The 14,752-nt window shown below is 49.4% G+C and overlaps 8 protein-coding genes and 1 non-coding gene across 9 annotated transcripts; 4 read left to right on the top strand and 5 right to left on the bottom strand.

Annotated features, from left to right (window-relative positions):
* The first annotated feature begins 334 nt into the window (after positions 1 to 334).
* On the top strand, positions 335 to 838 carry P175DRAFT_096469 (uncharacterized protein). The gene has a single exon (XM_040901140.1). It carries the CDS (start codon positions 491 to 493, stop codon positions 782 to 784), a length of 294 nt encoding a protein of 97 aa, XP_040748970.1. The 5' UTR covers positions 335 to 490; the 3' UTR covers positions 785 to 838.
* A 2,774-nt stretch (positions 839 to 3,612) lies between these two features.
* On the top strand, positions 3,613 to 6,254 carry P175DRAFT_0487244 (putative cell wall protein; the record flags this gene model as incomplete). Its single annotated transcript, XM_040895663.1, has 3 exons — positions 3,613 to 4,888; positions 5,318 to 5,790; positions 6,016 to 6,254. The coding sequence occupies 3 exons, from the start codon at positions 3,613 to 3,615 to the stop codon at positions 6,073 to 6,075; spliced, it is 1,809 nt and encodes a 602-aa protein (XP_040748969.1). The 3' UTR covers positions 6,076 to 6,254.
* A 1,236-nt stretch (positions 6,255 to 7,490) lies between these two features.
* P175DRAFT_0445881 (PWI domain-containing protein) lies at positions 7,491 to 9,627 on the bottom strand (the record flags this gene model as incomplete). Its single annotated transcript, XM_040894312.1, has 7 exons — positions 7,491 to 7,612; positions 7,734 to 8,155; positions 8,259 to 8,323; positions 8,379 to 8,810; positions 8,878 to 9,042; positions 9,119 to 9,209; positions 9,281 to 9,627. 7 exons carry the CDS (start codon positions 9,625 to 9,627, stop codon positions 7,491 to 7,493), a joined length of 1,644 nt encoding a protein of 547 aa, XP_040748968.1.
* A 5-nt stretch (positions 9,628 to 9,632) lies between these two features.
* On the top strand, positions 9,633 to 9,721 carry P175DRAFT_0t131. Its single transcript has one exon. It is a non-coding gene; the product is annotated as a tRNA-Cys (tRNA).
* Positions 9,722 to 9,993: 272 nt separating this feature from the next.
* P175DRAFT_0407171 (uncharacterized protein) lies at positions 9,994 to 10,407 on the bottom strand (the record flags this gene model as incomplete). The annotated part of the gene is made up of 2 exons (XM_040893031.1): positions 9,994 to 10,245; positions 10,360 to 10,407. Coding segments are annotated over 2 exons (300 nt in total), but the record flags the coding sequence as incomplete, so codon positions are not given.
* Positions 10,408 to 10,839: 432 nt separating this feature from the next.
* Positions 10,840 to 11,706, top strand: P175DRAFT_0446115 (fumarylacetoacetate hydrolase family protein; the record flags this gene model as incomplete). The annotated part of the gene is made up of 3 exons (XM_040894327.1): positions 10,840 to 10,898; positions 10,995 to 11,206; positions 11,279 to 11,706. 3 exons carry the CDS (start codon positions 10,840 to 10,842, stop codon positions 11,704 to 11,706), a joined length of 699 nt encoding a protein of 232 aa, XP_040748966.1.
* A 68-nt stretch (positions 11,707 to 11,774) lies between these two features.
* P175DRAFT_0535908 (uncharacterized protein) lies at positions 11,775 to 12,428 on the bottom strand (the record flags this gene model as incomplete). Its single annotated transcript, XM_040900273.1, has 2 exons — positions 11,775 to 11,807; positions 11,874 to 12,428. 2 exons carry the CDS (start codon positions 12,426 to 12,428, stop codon positions 11,775 to 11,777), a joined length of 588 nt encoding a protein of 195 aa, XP_040748965.1.
* Positions 12,429 to 12,552: 124 nt separating this feature from the next.
* Positions 12,553 to 13,026, bottom strand: P175DRAFT_0526600 (uncharacterized protein; the record flags this gene model as incomplete). The annotated part of the gene is made up of 1 exon (XM_040899479.1): positions 12,553 to 13,026. The coding sequence occupies one exon, from the start codon at positions 13,024 to 13,026 to the stop codon at positions 12,553 to 12,555; it is 474 nt and encodes a 157-aa protein (XP_040748964.1).
* A 597-nt stretch (positions 13,027 to 13,623) lies between these two features.
* tif1 (putative eukaryotic translation initiation factor 4) lies at positions 13,624 to 14,498 on the bottom strand. The gene has a single exon (XM_040901139.1). The coding sequence runs from the start codon at positions 14,398 to 14,400 to the stop codon at positions 13,792 to 13,794; it is 609 nt and encodes a 202-aa protein (XP_040748963.1). The 5' UTR covers positions 14,401 to 14,498; the 3' UTR covers positions 13,624 to 13,791.
* Positions 14,499 to 14,752: the final 254 nt, after the last annotated feature.

Here is a 14,752-nt window from a genome sequence, read left to right as displayed (position 1 = left end):
CGTGACTGAGACGTTGCCAGGGTGATCAATTCTGTGTCAACAAAACATTTTGGGATCGTTTCCGGAGCACCTCAAATCTGTTTTGGCATTTTATATATAAAATAAAGTGGTACTAATATGTTTGTTCTAGTTGTGGTTGTTTTTGAATTTGCAAATGAGGTGCATTGCTGGTGGGCCATTCCAATGGGAAGTAGTTAGTTACATGAACTACAATCAACTTGGTAATCAACGAGTTTAATCAGAAATAGGGCTTTAATTGGGATACCTATTGATTGCCCTTAGATTTTAAATGAGATAGAGTAACGAAGTAATCCGCTAACCAGAGGCTATCGCTAATCTGAGCTTGTGGACCGCGAGTGCTTGACTGGAGGTGAGCTCACAAGAACTTCACCATGTTACGAGACTGGAGAGTAGACCCGAGTTATCCTTGGAAATAATTTCGTTTTCTTTTCCCTTCTGCCAGACTCCAACGTCAATATTTTCCGAATCAATGGCCAGTGATTGTGTCGGAGAACCAAGAACATATATCAATTCTTCGTCCTGCACCGGTAGGCCTCTCCGTTTTTGGATCAGGCGTCATTTATTTTGGGCGAAGGAATCTATGAGGGAGAAGTGGATGGTTTTGCTTCCAAAGTTCCAACAGCTCCTTTTCCATTTCTCATATAGACTGGGTTGGTACCTTCCCCGTATACTGCTTTCGGGGTTCCTGTTCCTAATGCTTGACAATTCGTACACAGAGTATGGCGAGAATTCGGAGACTCTGGGGCCTGGGCTAATTTCTTAAAGGCCTAACCCCAATTGACGGGGGACGAACACCCCATAAACCAATTATGTTTCTGGAGGACGAGTAAGGAATTGAACCACCACTATCCAGTGCTCAGCCATCGTCATTGTCACGTACTTTGGATGACCTCGGGCAGTGTCTGCGGATGTGAGAATCCCTGTACACTATTATCGCAGTGAGAAATAATAATAGTCACTAAGGTTTGCCTAATGTTAGTGTCGTAAAGAGGGGGGGAAGAGGACAAGATTTGCAGATATTGACACCGACGTACCCATGCCTCTCGTAGTCTCAACTATGGAGAAAGTTCGTCCTCTCAGGATGATTATTCTGTAAACATGACATCTAGGTATGTATCTCAAACAACCAGGGTGAACTCCACCGTTCAACAATAAATGGGGAAAAAAAAGCCCCAAAAAGAAATAAAAATAGAATTCAATGGTGAACCGACGTGAACGAGACGCTCGGTGCATCTGACATCACATGGTCTGAGGGAATTGCCGGGGCGTTTTTGGGTGCTTGCTTCTTGCTCATGCACGAGAATAACCTTAGCAATTGATCAATTGAATTCTCCCTCAAAAGGGCTAGGGTGGTAGGTCATCTTCAAATCTTTGTTTACGACGACTGCTGAATTTTTCAAGGCATCGATCGTAAGGTCCGAGATTCGGCAGAGTCGAGACCAGCTAACACAGCTACTAGATTTCCGGATGAGAAGCCTCTCACCCTGGCTTCTTGACCCTATTCCAAATTCCCATTCTTCCTGAGTCGATCAGAATTCTTGATAGTGATACTAATGGTCAATAACGGTCCTTTACTCGTCTCCGGCCTGCGACATCAGTTGGACCGGGAAAGTGGAGCTTGAGGAACTACTCTGTACAGAGTAAAGATCCAGGGGTTTCAATTTGGATCAGGCATGGCTATTCTGAGCAGTGATCTTCTTCGTTTTTGCGCCATATTCGTCTAAAAGTTTGGGGACAAACTTCGCGCGAGGCTTGACTGCATAACAAGTGCATATACGAAGTACGCCATCGGTTTAGGTCAACACAGCCGGCGTGGGATTGGGCGGAGGAGGATGCTGTCTTTCCCAAAACTTGCTTTTCTTTGTCTCACTTTCTTACAACTGATTCTTGGTTGAACCGCCCCATGCTGAGGCACACTAGTTCGCTGCTCAAAAGTCAAGACTTGCTAGGAGATGCAGCTGTACCTGACTAAAGTCGGTAAGCGTTGGTTGTGCATGGTGATTAGCAGTCCAGCTTTCCGAATCATCCGCTACCCAGACCACCCGGAGTACAGAGTACTCTTCATTCGTCCTCTTTCTGGCTTTTTCACCCTAGAAAGACCTAGCTGATTAAGAGCCAATCACCTCATTAGGGCAACTGCTCTTACTTCGGGGCTTGTCCGCTTTTACCTCAATCTGTCCCCACTACAGAGAACATTCCTAGCCTTTTTCAATCCTCTGGGGTAAGATTGATGCTATCCAATCTTTCGGCCATTATGGAATCACGATATAAAGAGAAAAAAAAAAAGAAAAGAAAAAAGGCAAAAGGAAAAAAGGAACAAACAAAACTCAAAGCGCCCTAAGTGCGGAAGAATTGATCCTGGGACCCCTTTTACAGGAATCTCGAGTAGATTTACGAGCAAAGTGACGATTTGTTGGTGGATCGTATGGTGGCTCTTGACCAACTACTTTCCCTGACGTCAAGCCAGCTCTTGCTCAGAGTTTGTGGGTTTTGGGTTTTTAGACCTGACCTCTACTACAGGATCCATCGGGCATGCGTTCTCAGAAATTTTCGACATTCTGAAACCAGACCTGACTCAAGTCTATACCATAGTTAACTATCTGACAAGGTAGGACATGATCAATACTCCATGGACTGTCTTGAGGGCATTGAAGCAATGTGGCCTTGGATTCCTGTGATAGATACCGCATTGAGACTGCAAGAAGTCTTCCTAATTGGTTTACATATTACAGGCATCATGGTGGGTGGTCTACAGACTGCAGGAACACTCCGGCGTCGCAGAATACCTGCAATGCAGGAAACACGAACCTACAGAGTAACTGTCATCCAGTCACACACAGCTGTTCCTTCCTGTCGTGGAGGCTCTTTTTTTATGACTTCACTGCGTCCACACCAGTATTATTGCTTCGACTGTTGTTGATATTTTCGGGAAGGAAACATTCGCATTTTGAAACAACTAAAAGCCTTTAGCCTTCTTCAAAATGGTCTAGCCTCTTTGTTGCTCATGGAAGTTCTATGCTAAGATGAAGATAGGCCGTCTAATGCGGATAGCCCAGGGATTGTGGGACTCATCCTATCCTTAACTAGCAAACTCCGCTGCCTGAAATAGTACATACTGAATACGGTCGCTCTGTTTGGCTGATTTTTGAATGTATCCACATCGAAAAGTAGATTGGAGGCTTCTCTCTCTTGCCCTGGATGCCGTGGTCTATCACCACCCGACGACGATCCCCGGGACTAGAGTTGGCCTTGTTGAAGATCCGACTCCTTGATCAGGTGTAGTGATCACAGGTAGTCCGCTAGGGGTCGGCTCCAATTATGGACTGGTTGGAGGAGGAGGCAGACCGGAAGAAGCTCTCAGGGGTATATAAACCAGAGGGAAGATCACCTTGCTGTACAAACTACCAAGTCTGTTTATCGTTTCCTTGAGTCTTGAGCTTTGGATTTCTGTCATTCTTTTGACCACTCTATTCTATCGTTAAGTCGCTTGGCTTCAAGCCATATTCACTCATTTTTTCGCCTGCGGCGCCTTGGTGAGAATATCTTCTTGTTCTTTGGCCATTACATTCTTTACTTTTACCTCCTGATACAATGCGGTCGAACACGCTGCTCGCGCTCGCCGGCCTTGCGAGCTACACTCTCGCTATCCCCACCGGCATAGACCCTCGCCACTCCGGCCTCGCCCAGGGCTTGATCAACACAATCACCGATATTCTCAAGGGCCACAGCCCTGTAGACATCCTCGGTGGCATTAGCGCTCACGCTGCTGCTGCCCTCAATGGCGGTGCTTTGGGTTGTGCTGCTGGATCCATTGACCTCAGCTACCGACAGGAGCTTGCTGCATGGATCCGTACCGGTGCTGGTATTCACCTAGATGCGTCCCTGAAGACCTCGCTGCTGAGCTGGTGTGGTGGTGACGATTCAGTCACCTTGTCCGTGGATGCCTGCTCTGGGCTCTCCGTCTTCATTCCCACCTGCGCTAGCATTGCTGCCGAGGCCGACCTCTATGTGAACTTGGATGGTGTTTTCTCTCTGGTTGACAATGCCTTCGGCGTTCTTAGCGTCTCTGCTCAGACTCTCCTCTCGAGCTCCCTCGCTGCCATTGGAGAGCTCGATGTGAACGTCAAGGCTGGTCTTGAATTCTGTGCCGCTGGTGGTGTTGTCTCTGACCTCTCTGTGGACATTCTCGCCGCGCTGAAGGTCTGGCTGTCCGGCAGTGAATGTCAGCTCTCCGCCACCCTCCAGGCGACCGTGCTATCGTGGTGCGAAGGTCACATTGGAGGTGATATCGTGTCCCTCAATACCCTGCCCCATGGTGGTTTGGTTTCTCTTTCGGTTGGTGCTGCTGTGCTGGGCCTTGTTGAAGAGTCCGGCGCCCTGGTTGCCAGCGCCCAAGCTTCCCTTTCTGCTTTCCTCGAAACTGAGTTCGGGTTGGACATTGAGGCTGATCTCAAGGTTATCCTCGAGGGATGTGCTAAGGGAGAGCTTGCTACCTCATTCGGCTACGAGGCTCGTGCTGCTCTTTCTGCTTGGCTTGCTAGCTCCAGCTGCAGTCTTACTGTTGAACTAAACGCTATGGTTGTGTTCTGGCTTTCGTTCGGTGTCTCTGCTGGTGCTGAAGTCTCGCTGGGCACCAATATTATTGCTGATCTCTCCTCCTTCCTTGTTGGAACCGTTGAATCTCTGCTCGGCTCTCAGCTCCACGGTCTCATCTCTCTTCTGCTCTCCGGAGAGGGTCTGCTTTCTATCTCCCTGGAAGCTCGTGCTCAGTTGGCTGCTATTTGCGGTGGCGCGGCTGGTATTGATATCGACGCCTCTATCCAGATCATTCTCATCGGATGGCTTACTGGCTGCCGCGAGTGCTGCAGTGGCGGTAACATCCCAACTGCTTCCAGCACCCTTAGCCTTCCTAGTGTCACTCCCTCTGTCCCCGGTGCCTCTATCTCCTCCGTTCCTGCAGGAACTCTCTCCGGCTCCAATCCTACGGTGACTGGCACTCTTTCCGGGTCCCTTACCATTGGAACCGTGATCCCTGGCACTGTTTCTGCTCCTGGATTTCCTTCCGGGCCCTTTACTACTGGAACTATGATCCCTAGCACTGTTTCTGTTCCTGGATTTCCTTCCGGGCCCTTTACTACTGGAACTATGATCCCTGGCACTGTTTCTGCTCCTGGATTTCCTTCCGGGCCCTTTACCACTGGAACTATGATCCCTGGCACTGTTTCTGTTCCTGGAGTTCCTTCCGGGTCCTTGACCACTGGAACTATGATCCCTGGCACTGTTTCTGTTCCTGGAGTTCCTTCCGGGTCCTTGACCACTGGAACTATGATCCCTAGCACTGTTTCTGTTCCTGGATTTCCTTCCGGGTCCTTGACCACTGGAACTATGATCCCTAGCACTGTTTCTGTTCCTGGAGTTCCTTCCGGGTCCTTGACCACTGGAACTATGATCCCTAGCACTGTTTCTGTTCCTGGATTTCCTTCCGGGTCCTTGACCACTGGAACTATGATCCCTAGCACTGTTTCTGTTCCTGGAGCTCCTTCCGAGTCCCTTACCACTGAGACTGTGATTCCTACCCCCATCTCGGTCCCCTCAGCCACTGGTGCTACCGAGACTAGCACTCCCTGCGACACTATTACTAGCGAGACGGTCATCTCTAGCACCATCTCTGTCCCCGGTGTCTCTACCACCTCCGTTCCAGCAGGAACTCCCTCCGGCTCTAGTCCTACGGAGACTGGCGCTCCTTCCGAGTCTCTTACCACTCAGACTGTGATTCCTACCCCTGTCTCAGTCCCCTCGGTCCCTGGTGCTACGGAGACTAGCAGCGTTTCTCAGGCTCTTACCACTGAGACTGTGATTCCTACTACTGTCTCGGTCCCTGTTGCTACGGAGACTGGCACTATTTCCGAGTCTCTTACCACTCAGACTGTGACTCCTATCACTGTCACAGTCCCCGGCACCACCATCACTGCTGCTCCCGTGACTACCGAAAAGACGGTTACGGTTACCGCTACTGCTACTGTTAGTGTTTCTTACTGCGCTACCACCAACTAGGTAGGGCTGGGCGGCGGCGACCAGGGACCCAAACCTAACGAGACGATCGCAATGGCACCACAGCTCGGTATTTTCACTGTACATATTTAATTTTAATTCTAATTCATTGGCAATGTCGAGCAAAGCTTCATCCAGGGCTTTTTTTTTACCCAGACACATACACAGGAAGAAAAGGGGAGAAAAAAAAAAAAAAAAAAAGAAGAGCAGGAGAAAGACAAAAAAAGCCTTGCTTGTATTTTTTTTTTTTTCTTTTCCCTTTTCTTTTCTGTCGGGATTCATCATTTCTTTTTCTTTTTTTATTATTGGACTTTCCCCTATAATGGAGTACATTCTTTATAGGTTCAATTTTGTATGTATGTATGTACAGTACAGTATAGGACAGTGTTTATGATATCTGTAATGTCAAGTGACTACGGACTAGGACTCGTGTAACCGTTGAATAGAAAGCTTCTCTCCTTTTCTCCATCTCTGTAGTAATAATAATAATCATAATAATCATAATAATATAATATAATATAATATAGTATAGTATAGTATAGTATAGTATAATATAATACATGATCTGCCAGTGGAGCCCAAGCTGTCAAATTAATTATTACGCCAAGGACCGGACCCTACCTTCTCCTACATTTAGTCAAAAAAGACAAAAAAAAAAAAAAAAAGGAAGGAACATCTTAATTTGTACAGAGTACTCCGTCCTCCGTTGCCATGGTCATCATAATGAAATTGAACAGTGAAGTCGGACTTATTCCATACATATCTATAGGTCAAGGTAGTTAGGGTAAGGATATCGGATGTCAAATGTCAAATATCGGAGAATTGTAGTATAAATACGGAGTACTCATACCGGTTTGGCTCCGCTCGTACTTGATATTAACTAGTTACCCTAACGATCTTCTCTCACTAACTAGGTAGTCAACTAGCTATGGAGTACTTCGCGGTCTGGACTCTGGACTCTGGACTCCTGGAGTCGGGACTTACCAAACAACGAGACTATTTTCGCCAAGCTACAGTATATAGGAGTATCATAACAATAATTTATGGGGTAAGCTTACCTTGGGAATTATCCCTGAGTCTTGAAGTTGAGAAAATTAACCCGACTGATTCTTGCTCTCACGGTATCGTATGATGTAGCCTACAAAAATTTACTCCGGAATTCTAAGAGAGAGAGAGAGAAAAAAAAAAAAAAAAAGAGAAGTGAGGGTCCAGAATACTTGCATGAATCCCCGGCAGCTGCTGGAGTTTCGGGGCTGAGAGATCCTTATGAAGACAAAAGCAAATAGTTACAGAGATTCCTTGTCATAAGGTATTGCGAATATTGCCTAATTTGATGTCGTGCTGGCTAATAGAGATACGCCAGGTGGGTGTATAGTTGTATTTCATCGGCTCCATCTTACGTCGGAGACTTCGAACTATTATTTACCTACCTTGTCATTTGAGGTCCGACGCCGCATGGCAACTAGTTTCTCGCGGAGAATTCTTTCCCGTAGCTCGGAGCTGGGAATGCGTGCCGGGGGTTTGGGACGTGCCTGTGTGTCTCGGTGTTAGTCTAGTTGCTCAAGAGAAGTGTCCCGGGGCGACGTTAGGTTGGGTAGGTAGGTAGTACATGCGAGTGATAAAGAGTGCTGTCTAGAGTACCGTGAGCAGAAATCATTCACCCACCTCTTCGGCGCTGCTCTTCTCTCGGTCAGCTTCTGGAGGAGGCGACTTTCGCTTTACAGGGCCCTCGTCTTGATCAGCCATTCTCTGTCGTTTTTCAGTATGAACGGATACGGAAGAGGTGTTGCGCCTGCGTCGGGCCGCAGGAGCATATCTCTCAATGGAACGGCGTCGCTTCCTTTCCCTTGCGCGACTGCGGCTGCGGCTGCGGCTGCGTGAATCATGACGTCGAGGACTGGCACTTTTGCTGGGAGATCGTCCCCGACTCCGACTGCGACTGCGACTGCGACTGCGACTTACACTTCGAGTGGAGTGTCGGCGTCTGCGGTTGTCACCACGATCTCTACTGCGGCTCAAACGACGGTCGTCACGGGGTTTGCGGCCCTTTGCATCATTAGCCGAGGATTCTTTCCTGTCATTTCTTGAAAAAGAAGGCGATGATCTCCGTCGAGCGCCCTTTCGATCCGAACCCCGCGATCGAGATCGCGATCGTGACATAGATGAGTCCCCCCTTCTTTGCCGACGCTTGGGAGCAGGGGACCGGGATGAGCTGCGAGAAGAAACGGATCTTGGTCTTCTTCGGTCTCTTCTGGGAGTACGTGAGCGCGATGAATCATTGCGGGAATTGGATCTTGCTCGATCACCATAATCAGGACTGCTGCGTCTCCTCTGCCTCGTGCGATCTCCACGGTCGGGGGAAGCAGAGCCACTGGCAGAACGGCGTCGTCTGTTTCGGTCAGGGCGGTGCCTTCGCGGTGGTGATCGAGATGAAGATGCTGACCGTGACCGTGAGCGACTCGCCGACCGGGAAGGCGGCCGCCGACCTTTGCGAGTGCCGCCGGAGGGAACGTACGAATCAAACTCGCGCCTGGAAGATTGCTCCCAATGACGTTCCCGACTGCGTCGTCTAGGAGGTGGTGGTGACCGCCGTCGCTCAAAATCACGCCCTCCATAGCCCCCACCTCTCCTTCCTCTGCCTCTGTCGGAACGCTCCCTGCGCCTGATTTCTTCCAGCTCTCGTTCCCGTACCCGTTCCTGCTCTTTTTTCTTGCGGGCTTCTTCGGCTGCTCGCTCTGCTTCGACCTATGGAGCATGGTGCGGTTAGTAAGGTGTATAGAATCTCTCTAAAAGAAATAGACAGACCTTCTCTTGTATGAGCTCTAGCTTCTTTGCTTCCAGGAGTTCTTTCGGGACGCCCTGAGGATTGTCTTGCGCGCTAAGACACAAAGTCCAAAGCTCCTTGCAAAAGCGACCAGTATCCTTATCCAGAAACCCTGTAAGCTGAATCTGAAGAGATTTGATATCGGGCTGCAATTCACATGCGATTGTCAGCGATTGCCAGATGCTTAGACCAAAGCTCCAAGCGTGGTACGGTGAGACAGACAAACCGCGAGCCCTCCAAAAGATTGAAGCAAAGCTCAATCACAACGTCATCCTCATTCCCTAGAATCTCAGAGATCTTTCCCGCGATCCACCTGCAACGGGGGAGAAGCACCGATTAGCAAAAATGCCAGTACTTTGACAAGAAACCTCGGCTGCAACTCACTTTTTCATGACCTCGATATTCACTTTGGTCATGTCCACCTTCCGGCTGAATTCCGGGGGGAATTTGGTCTGCCTAAGCAGCTTTGCATCCACACGGTTCGCCATCTTTTCCAGCCCGTATTCCAAATCTTGAAGGGGGCAACTGGACGTCGTTGAAGTGACGAAACGCGTGATGCTGCGCTGAGGTAGTGACGAGGCTGCGTTCTTGGCTTTTGTCGTGCTCTGGAATTCGGACCAGGAGTCGGACCGAGGCTCTACGTGCACAGCTTCAATATTTCCCGAATAGGAAGCACCTGCATGGTCCAACACTCCATCACATAGAACAACCTGACTCCCTATGCTTGACATCGTCAGGACCGGTAGCTCAGGGGTAGAGCAACCGGCTGCAGTTATCTATCTGTTAATCTCCGGTAGGTCTCGCGTTCAAATCGCGATCGGTCCTTTCTTTTTTTTTTTTTTCTCTCCCTTGGTGTCTTACTAGTGGTAAGCCCTAGTGGGTCGCAGGGAGAGTGGATTGATTGATTGCCACTGGATTCTGTGTGCTGGCGACTCTAGTCCTCGAATGAATCATGGCTTGCACAAGATAAAGAAGGGGTTGTTGGTTGGTTCATCTTCATTCTAATCAATTATATTGTCATTACTCCGTACAGCCATCTCATAATATGCCTTATAAACCTCCGTGGTCTCATGACAGTCTCAGCTCTATGAATGACCTGCCAGCTCCTGGAGAACACGATCCACTCCCTCCCTCCCGCGGAGTAACTCGTCGTCTACCCTTCCATCTTTATGTATCGACTTCATCTCATAGTGTAGTTCAACGAGCTCCGCCGCAACACGGAGATCATCCTTCGAACCTGCTGCTTGGGGTTGGTTCTCTGTAGAGCTCGTAGACCCATTCTTGCCTACTGCTCCCGGTGAAGAGAGCCTTTCATTCACCGTGACAAGGTTGAGCGCGTCGTTATATTCCTTGATTTCGTTAGCTCTCGAGCTATCCCAGAGTCGATGTTGACCGTCTTGTGTGTATGCATCTTGTGTGCACGAATAAATGGACTGCAAGGGGCAGAAAAAAAATGGACATACACAAACCCGTAAGGATGTCAGGTCGGAAAGGATCTCTGCTACGTTCATGGTGATGGCTGTAGGTATGTATAGTTTGGATTGTAGTGTAGATCGGATCGGATTCCTGGCCCTTGATTATGGGGATGGATATTCGAGAATCGTCCGATGTGTGAATCTCCACGGAAAGTGTCTCTGTTTTAATCTCTGGAGTATGTCAAGCCAGCAATAGGTAGAATATCGCAAACTTCGGCTGCCAATCAATCACACTGCAATGATTCGTGTTCTGGAATCTCGACAGAGAGAAAGAAAAAGGCTGGAAGGAACGAGTTCCGAAGCTCGGAGATTCGACAATCCCCACACTCCTCGGCGCGGAGTTCCGCCGCCATCATAACCGGCTCCATCTGGGTTTCCCTCCCTCTCCCCCCCTCAATTTGCATCTCTATCTTTCATTTCCCTCGAACATAGAAAATATATTAGGAGAAGTAGAGCGAGAGAAAGAAAATGGCGGCTTCGATCAAGGCTAATTGCCGCAAGGTCATTTGCATTGGCAGAAACTATGCGTGTGTTCTCCTCCTCCTTTCCTCCGCCGGCATGAACAGTGATATAATGATGCATTTTCCCGCTTGCTTTGTTTTCGGCTAACTCCAGTCATGCAGCGACCACATCACAGAACTCAACAACGTCAAGCCCAAGCAGCCGTTCTTCTTCTTAAAACCTTCCTCATCGATCCTCTGCCCCGGCGAGGGTCCTGTCCTGCGTCCTGCGGGTACCAAGCTGCACTATGAGGTGGAATTGGCTTTGGTGATGGGCAAGACCGTTCGGGATCTGGACCCGAATGATGAGAAGGGCGCTTTGGATGCGATTCACAGTCAGCTACTACTGCAATTTCACTTTATTTATTCATTTATTTACTTATTTTTTTTTTTTTTTTCGCTCTTAGGCTATCTTCTCGCTATCGACATGACTGCCCGTAACGTCCAGGATGAAGCCAAGAAGAAGGGTCTCCCGTGGACTATTGCGAAAGGATTCGACACCTTCCTGCCTGTCTCCCAGGAGATCCTCAAGTCCCAGATCCCCGACCCCCACAATGCTTTCCTCCGTCTGAATGTCGGCTCCCAAGCTCGTCAGGCTGATTCTACCGGCCTGATGCTCTACCGCATTCCTCGTCTGTTGGCGGAGATCTCGCGCGTGATGACTCTGGAGAAGGGCGATTTGGTCTTGACTGGTACCCCTAAGGGTGTTGGAGAGGTCAAGTCTGGAGACGTCATGACGGCTTCCATTGAGGTGGATGGGAAGGAGATTGAACAGGGTCGCATCCAAGTCGAGGTTAAGGATCGCGAAGGTCGCTATGAGTACAGTGAAACCTAAGCGGTTTAGTGAACAGTGTAGATGTGTGGGGGTTATAGAAGATAACTATGTATATACCGGAATTAGAATCATTCTAGACTTGTCCAGCTGCGCACGTACACCTATCGATCGGGCCGATTTCGGACCTTGCCCGAACGAAGCCCGTCCGTCAGTCAAGACATAGACACCATGAAAGGGACATCGTCTGCATCCGCCGGTACAATTGATATACGCCTCCTCCTTTTAGGTTCATGGCGTGTAGCTGTCCCATTTTCACCCCTAGCGGTTGCAATGCTTCCTTCGCCAACCAACTTCGTAGGCGACTGTTTTGGTCCCGCAATGTTCTGAGGGCTTTCTCGTATGATATCCTGCACAACGGCCATCAAAGCCGCCCAGCAGTGCCCAGCATCGCGCATCTGCTCTTCTATCCGAGCTCGTATATCCGAGCTTTCCAGACCCGTCAGAAACGTCTCAACAAAGAGCTTCTCTCTCTTCTCCAAAGACACTTGGCTTCGGATCTCTTCCGCATGCGAGAGATACTCGACGAGCGTGCGTTCTTTCTGGCGCATAGCTCCACGCAAACTGATCTCAGGATCACCACCACCACATCTATCTAGTTCCCGGCTGCCTTCTTGCAGAAATAACCCTAACCCTTCTCGACCACTCCACGAATCGCACGTAGTTCCGGAATGCGTCCGACTGAACGCACTTCCCCTGTCCAATGAACCCGCCGGCACATCCATAGCAAAAGAGTCGGGAACGTGTATATCCGTCAGACCTGCTCCCCCCCCCCCCCCCCCCCCCGGGGGGGGGGCCTGATAGTCAGTATAAAAATGAACACCGGGGAATCTATCTACCGATATCCAACTAGCCTTGGTTGTTTTCCAGAGATCCCAGCGAACTATGACCTCCAGCCCCACTCCTTGCAGTATCTCTCTTGCTACACAACAACCCTTCCATCAACCGCGACCACTCGGCAGCTTGCGCGGCGTACTTTGTCTCAAAGGCATCCAGGTTGCCTCTCACTTGGGAGTTCTCGTTCTGTAGCGTTTGGATCCTCCCAAGTGCCGAGGTAAGTTGGCGTTGGTAGCTTTCTTCCAGTTCGCTGAGCTTCTTCTCGAAGCTGTTCTGTCGGAGATCCGCTTCGTGCTGGGAATGCTGTAACTGCAGGGTGAGCACGTCAATGGTCTCTTTCAAGGTGTTTATGGTACTTAGAGCAGAGGATAGGTCAGCTTGGAGGAGGTCGATTTGGTTGACGAGTTGGATGTTTTCGCGGCGCATTTCGTGAGCCCAGAGCATGGCGGGCGCACTTGGGTCCCATTGTCTTTTGGGGGGTTCCATTGTGATTGCTTCGGATGGTGAAGAATGGATGAAGGTTGACAGAGTAGAGGTCGGGGGTTGCGACTTTTGAGATGGTGGGCCTCTGAGAGAAAAGGGAAAATGGGTGATACTTGGGAAAGCTACACTACACCCCAAAACATTGACATTGAACTCAACGGAATGGCATTTACCTTTGTCTATTGTGCTCCATACTGAAAAGCAGGTATACAACCACCCCAAATCCATGATCACGTATGTATGGTGGGTATTCATCCACCCCATTGCCCGCAGAATAATCACATTTTTTTTTGTTGTTTTACTCGGCACCTTGGTTAGGGATCTGGACGCAGTATCCTTAACCAACAACAGCGAGTGGAGTACACAGTAGGAAAAGGGGAAAAAAGGAAAAAGAATCTTTGGAAAAAGAAAATGATTCCAGAAGAGAATCATGAATTACAGCAATAAATCGCACAAACATGTCGCATCTCCATAAGCATAGAAAATAAAGGAAATCATGAAACAGCAGTTGATGGAGACAAACCGGAGCTACAACCAGTGTAACCCCCACCTGCTACTGATAACACAAAAACAAATGCTGGAGACGCAGAAAGCCACTTTTTGAAGGGTTCTCCTTTACCAAGAGAAGCTGCAACGATGTCAAAAACAAGTCTTTTCCCACCGCAACTGACCCTTGGAACGTTATTGGCAACTGCATTCGTTATCCGCATCGACAGACATTAGGTGGCTCGGAGGTTAGGGAATTTAGATGAGGTCTAAGGCAATGGGTCAGCATGCATCCTGCAACAGTCTTAGGGTCCGGGTGCACTTACCAGCAACGTTCATGGGCATCTCCTCGATCTGGGTGCTGTAGAACTGTTCAATCTCACGCATCATACGGACATCGTCGGCAGTGACGAAGTTGATGGCAACACCCTTACGACCGAAACGACCACCACGACCGATACGGTGAATGTAGTTCTCACGGTTAGCGGGCAGATCGTAGTTGATAACCAGAGAGACCTGCTGGACATCGATACCACGGGCCAGAAGGTCAGTGGCAATCAGGACACGGGAGGATCCAGAGCGGAACTCCTTCATGATAACGTCACGCTGGGACTGCTCCATGTCACCGTGCATGGCAGAGACAGTGAAGTCACGGGCGGTGAGCTTGTCGGTAAGCCAGTCGACCTTGCGGCGGGTGTTGCAGAAGATGACGGCCTGGGTGATGGTGACGGTCTCATAGAGATCGGAGAGGGTGTCGAGCTTCCACTCCTCCTTCTCGACAGCAATGTAGAACTGCTTGATACCTTCCAGGGTGAGTTCCTGCTTCTTCACCAGGATACGGACGGGGTCACGCATGAACTTGGTGGTGACCTCGAGGACGTCCTGGGGCATGGTAGCGGAGAGCAGAACGACCTGAGTGGACTGGGGAAGGAGCTGGAAGATGTCGTAGATTTGCTCGGTGAAACCACGCTAAGCAGGCTTGTTAGGATCTTTTCTATTTATGTTTCTTTCTTGTTCGGCTGGTGATGGTTCCACTTACAGACAACATCTCATCAGCCTCATCGAGGATGAAGAGCTTCATCTGGTCGGTCTTGAGGACACGACGCTGGATCATATCGTGGATACGGCCGGGGGTACCGACAACGAGCTGGGGGCCGTTGCGGAGAGCGTTCATATCATCACGGATAGCAGTACCACCGATACAGGCGTGGCACTCAATGTTCATGAAGTCACCGATGGCGAC

Source organism: Aspergillus ochraceoroseus (genome assembly GCF_002846915.1).
Source record: "Aspergillus ochraceoroseus IBT 24754 chromosome Unknown P175scaffold_10, whole genome shotgun sequence".
In the NCBI taxonomy this organism is placed as follows: Eukaryota; Fungi; Ascomycota; class Eurotiomycetes; order Eurotiales; family Aspergillaceae; genus Aspergillus; species Aspergillus ochraceoroseus.
Note: the sequence above shows the minus strand (reverse complement) of the source record. Positions and strands in the feature narration are given on the sequence as shown.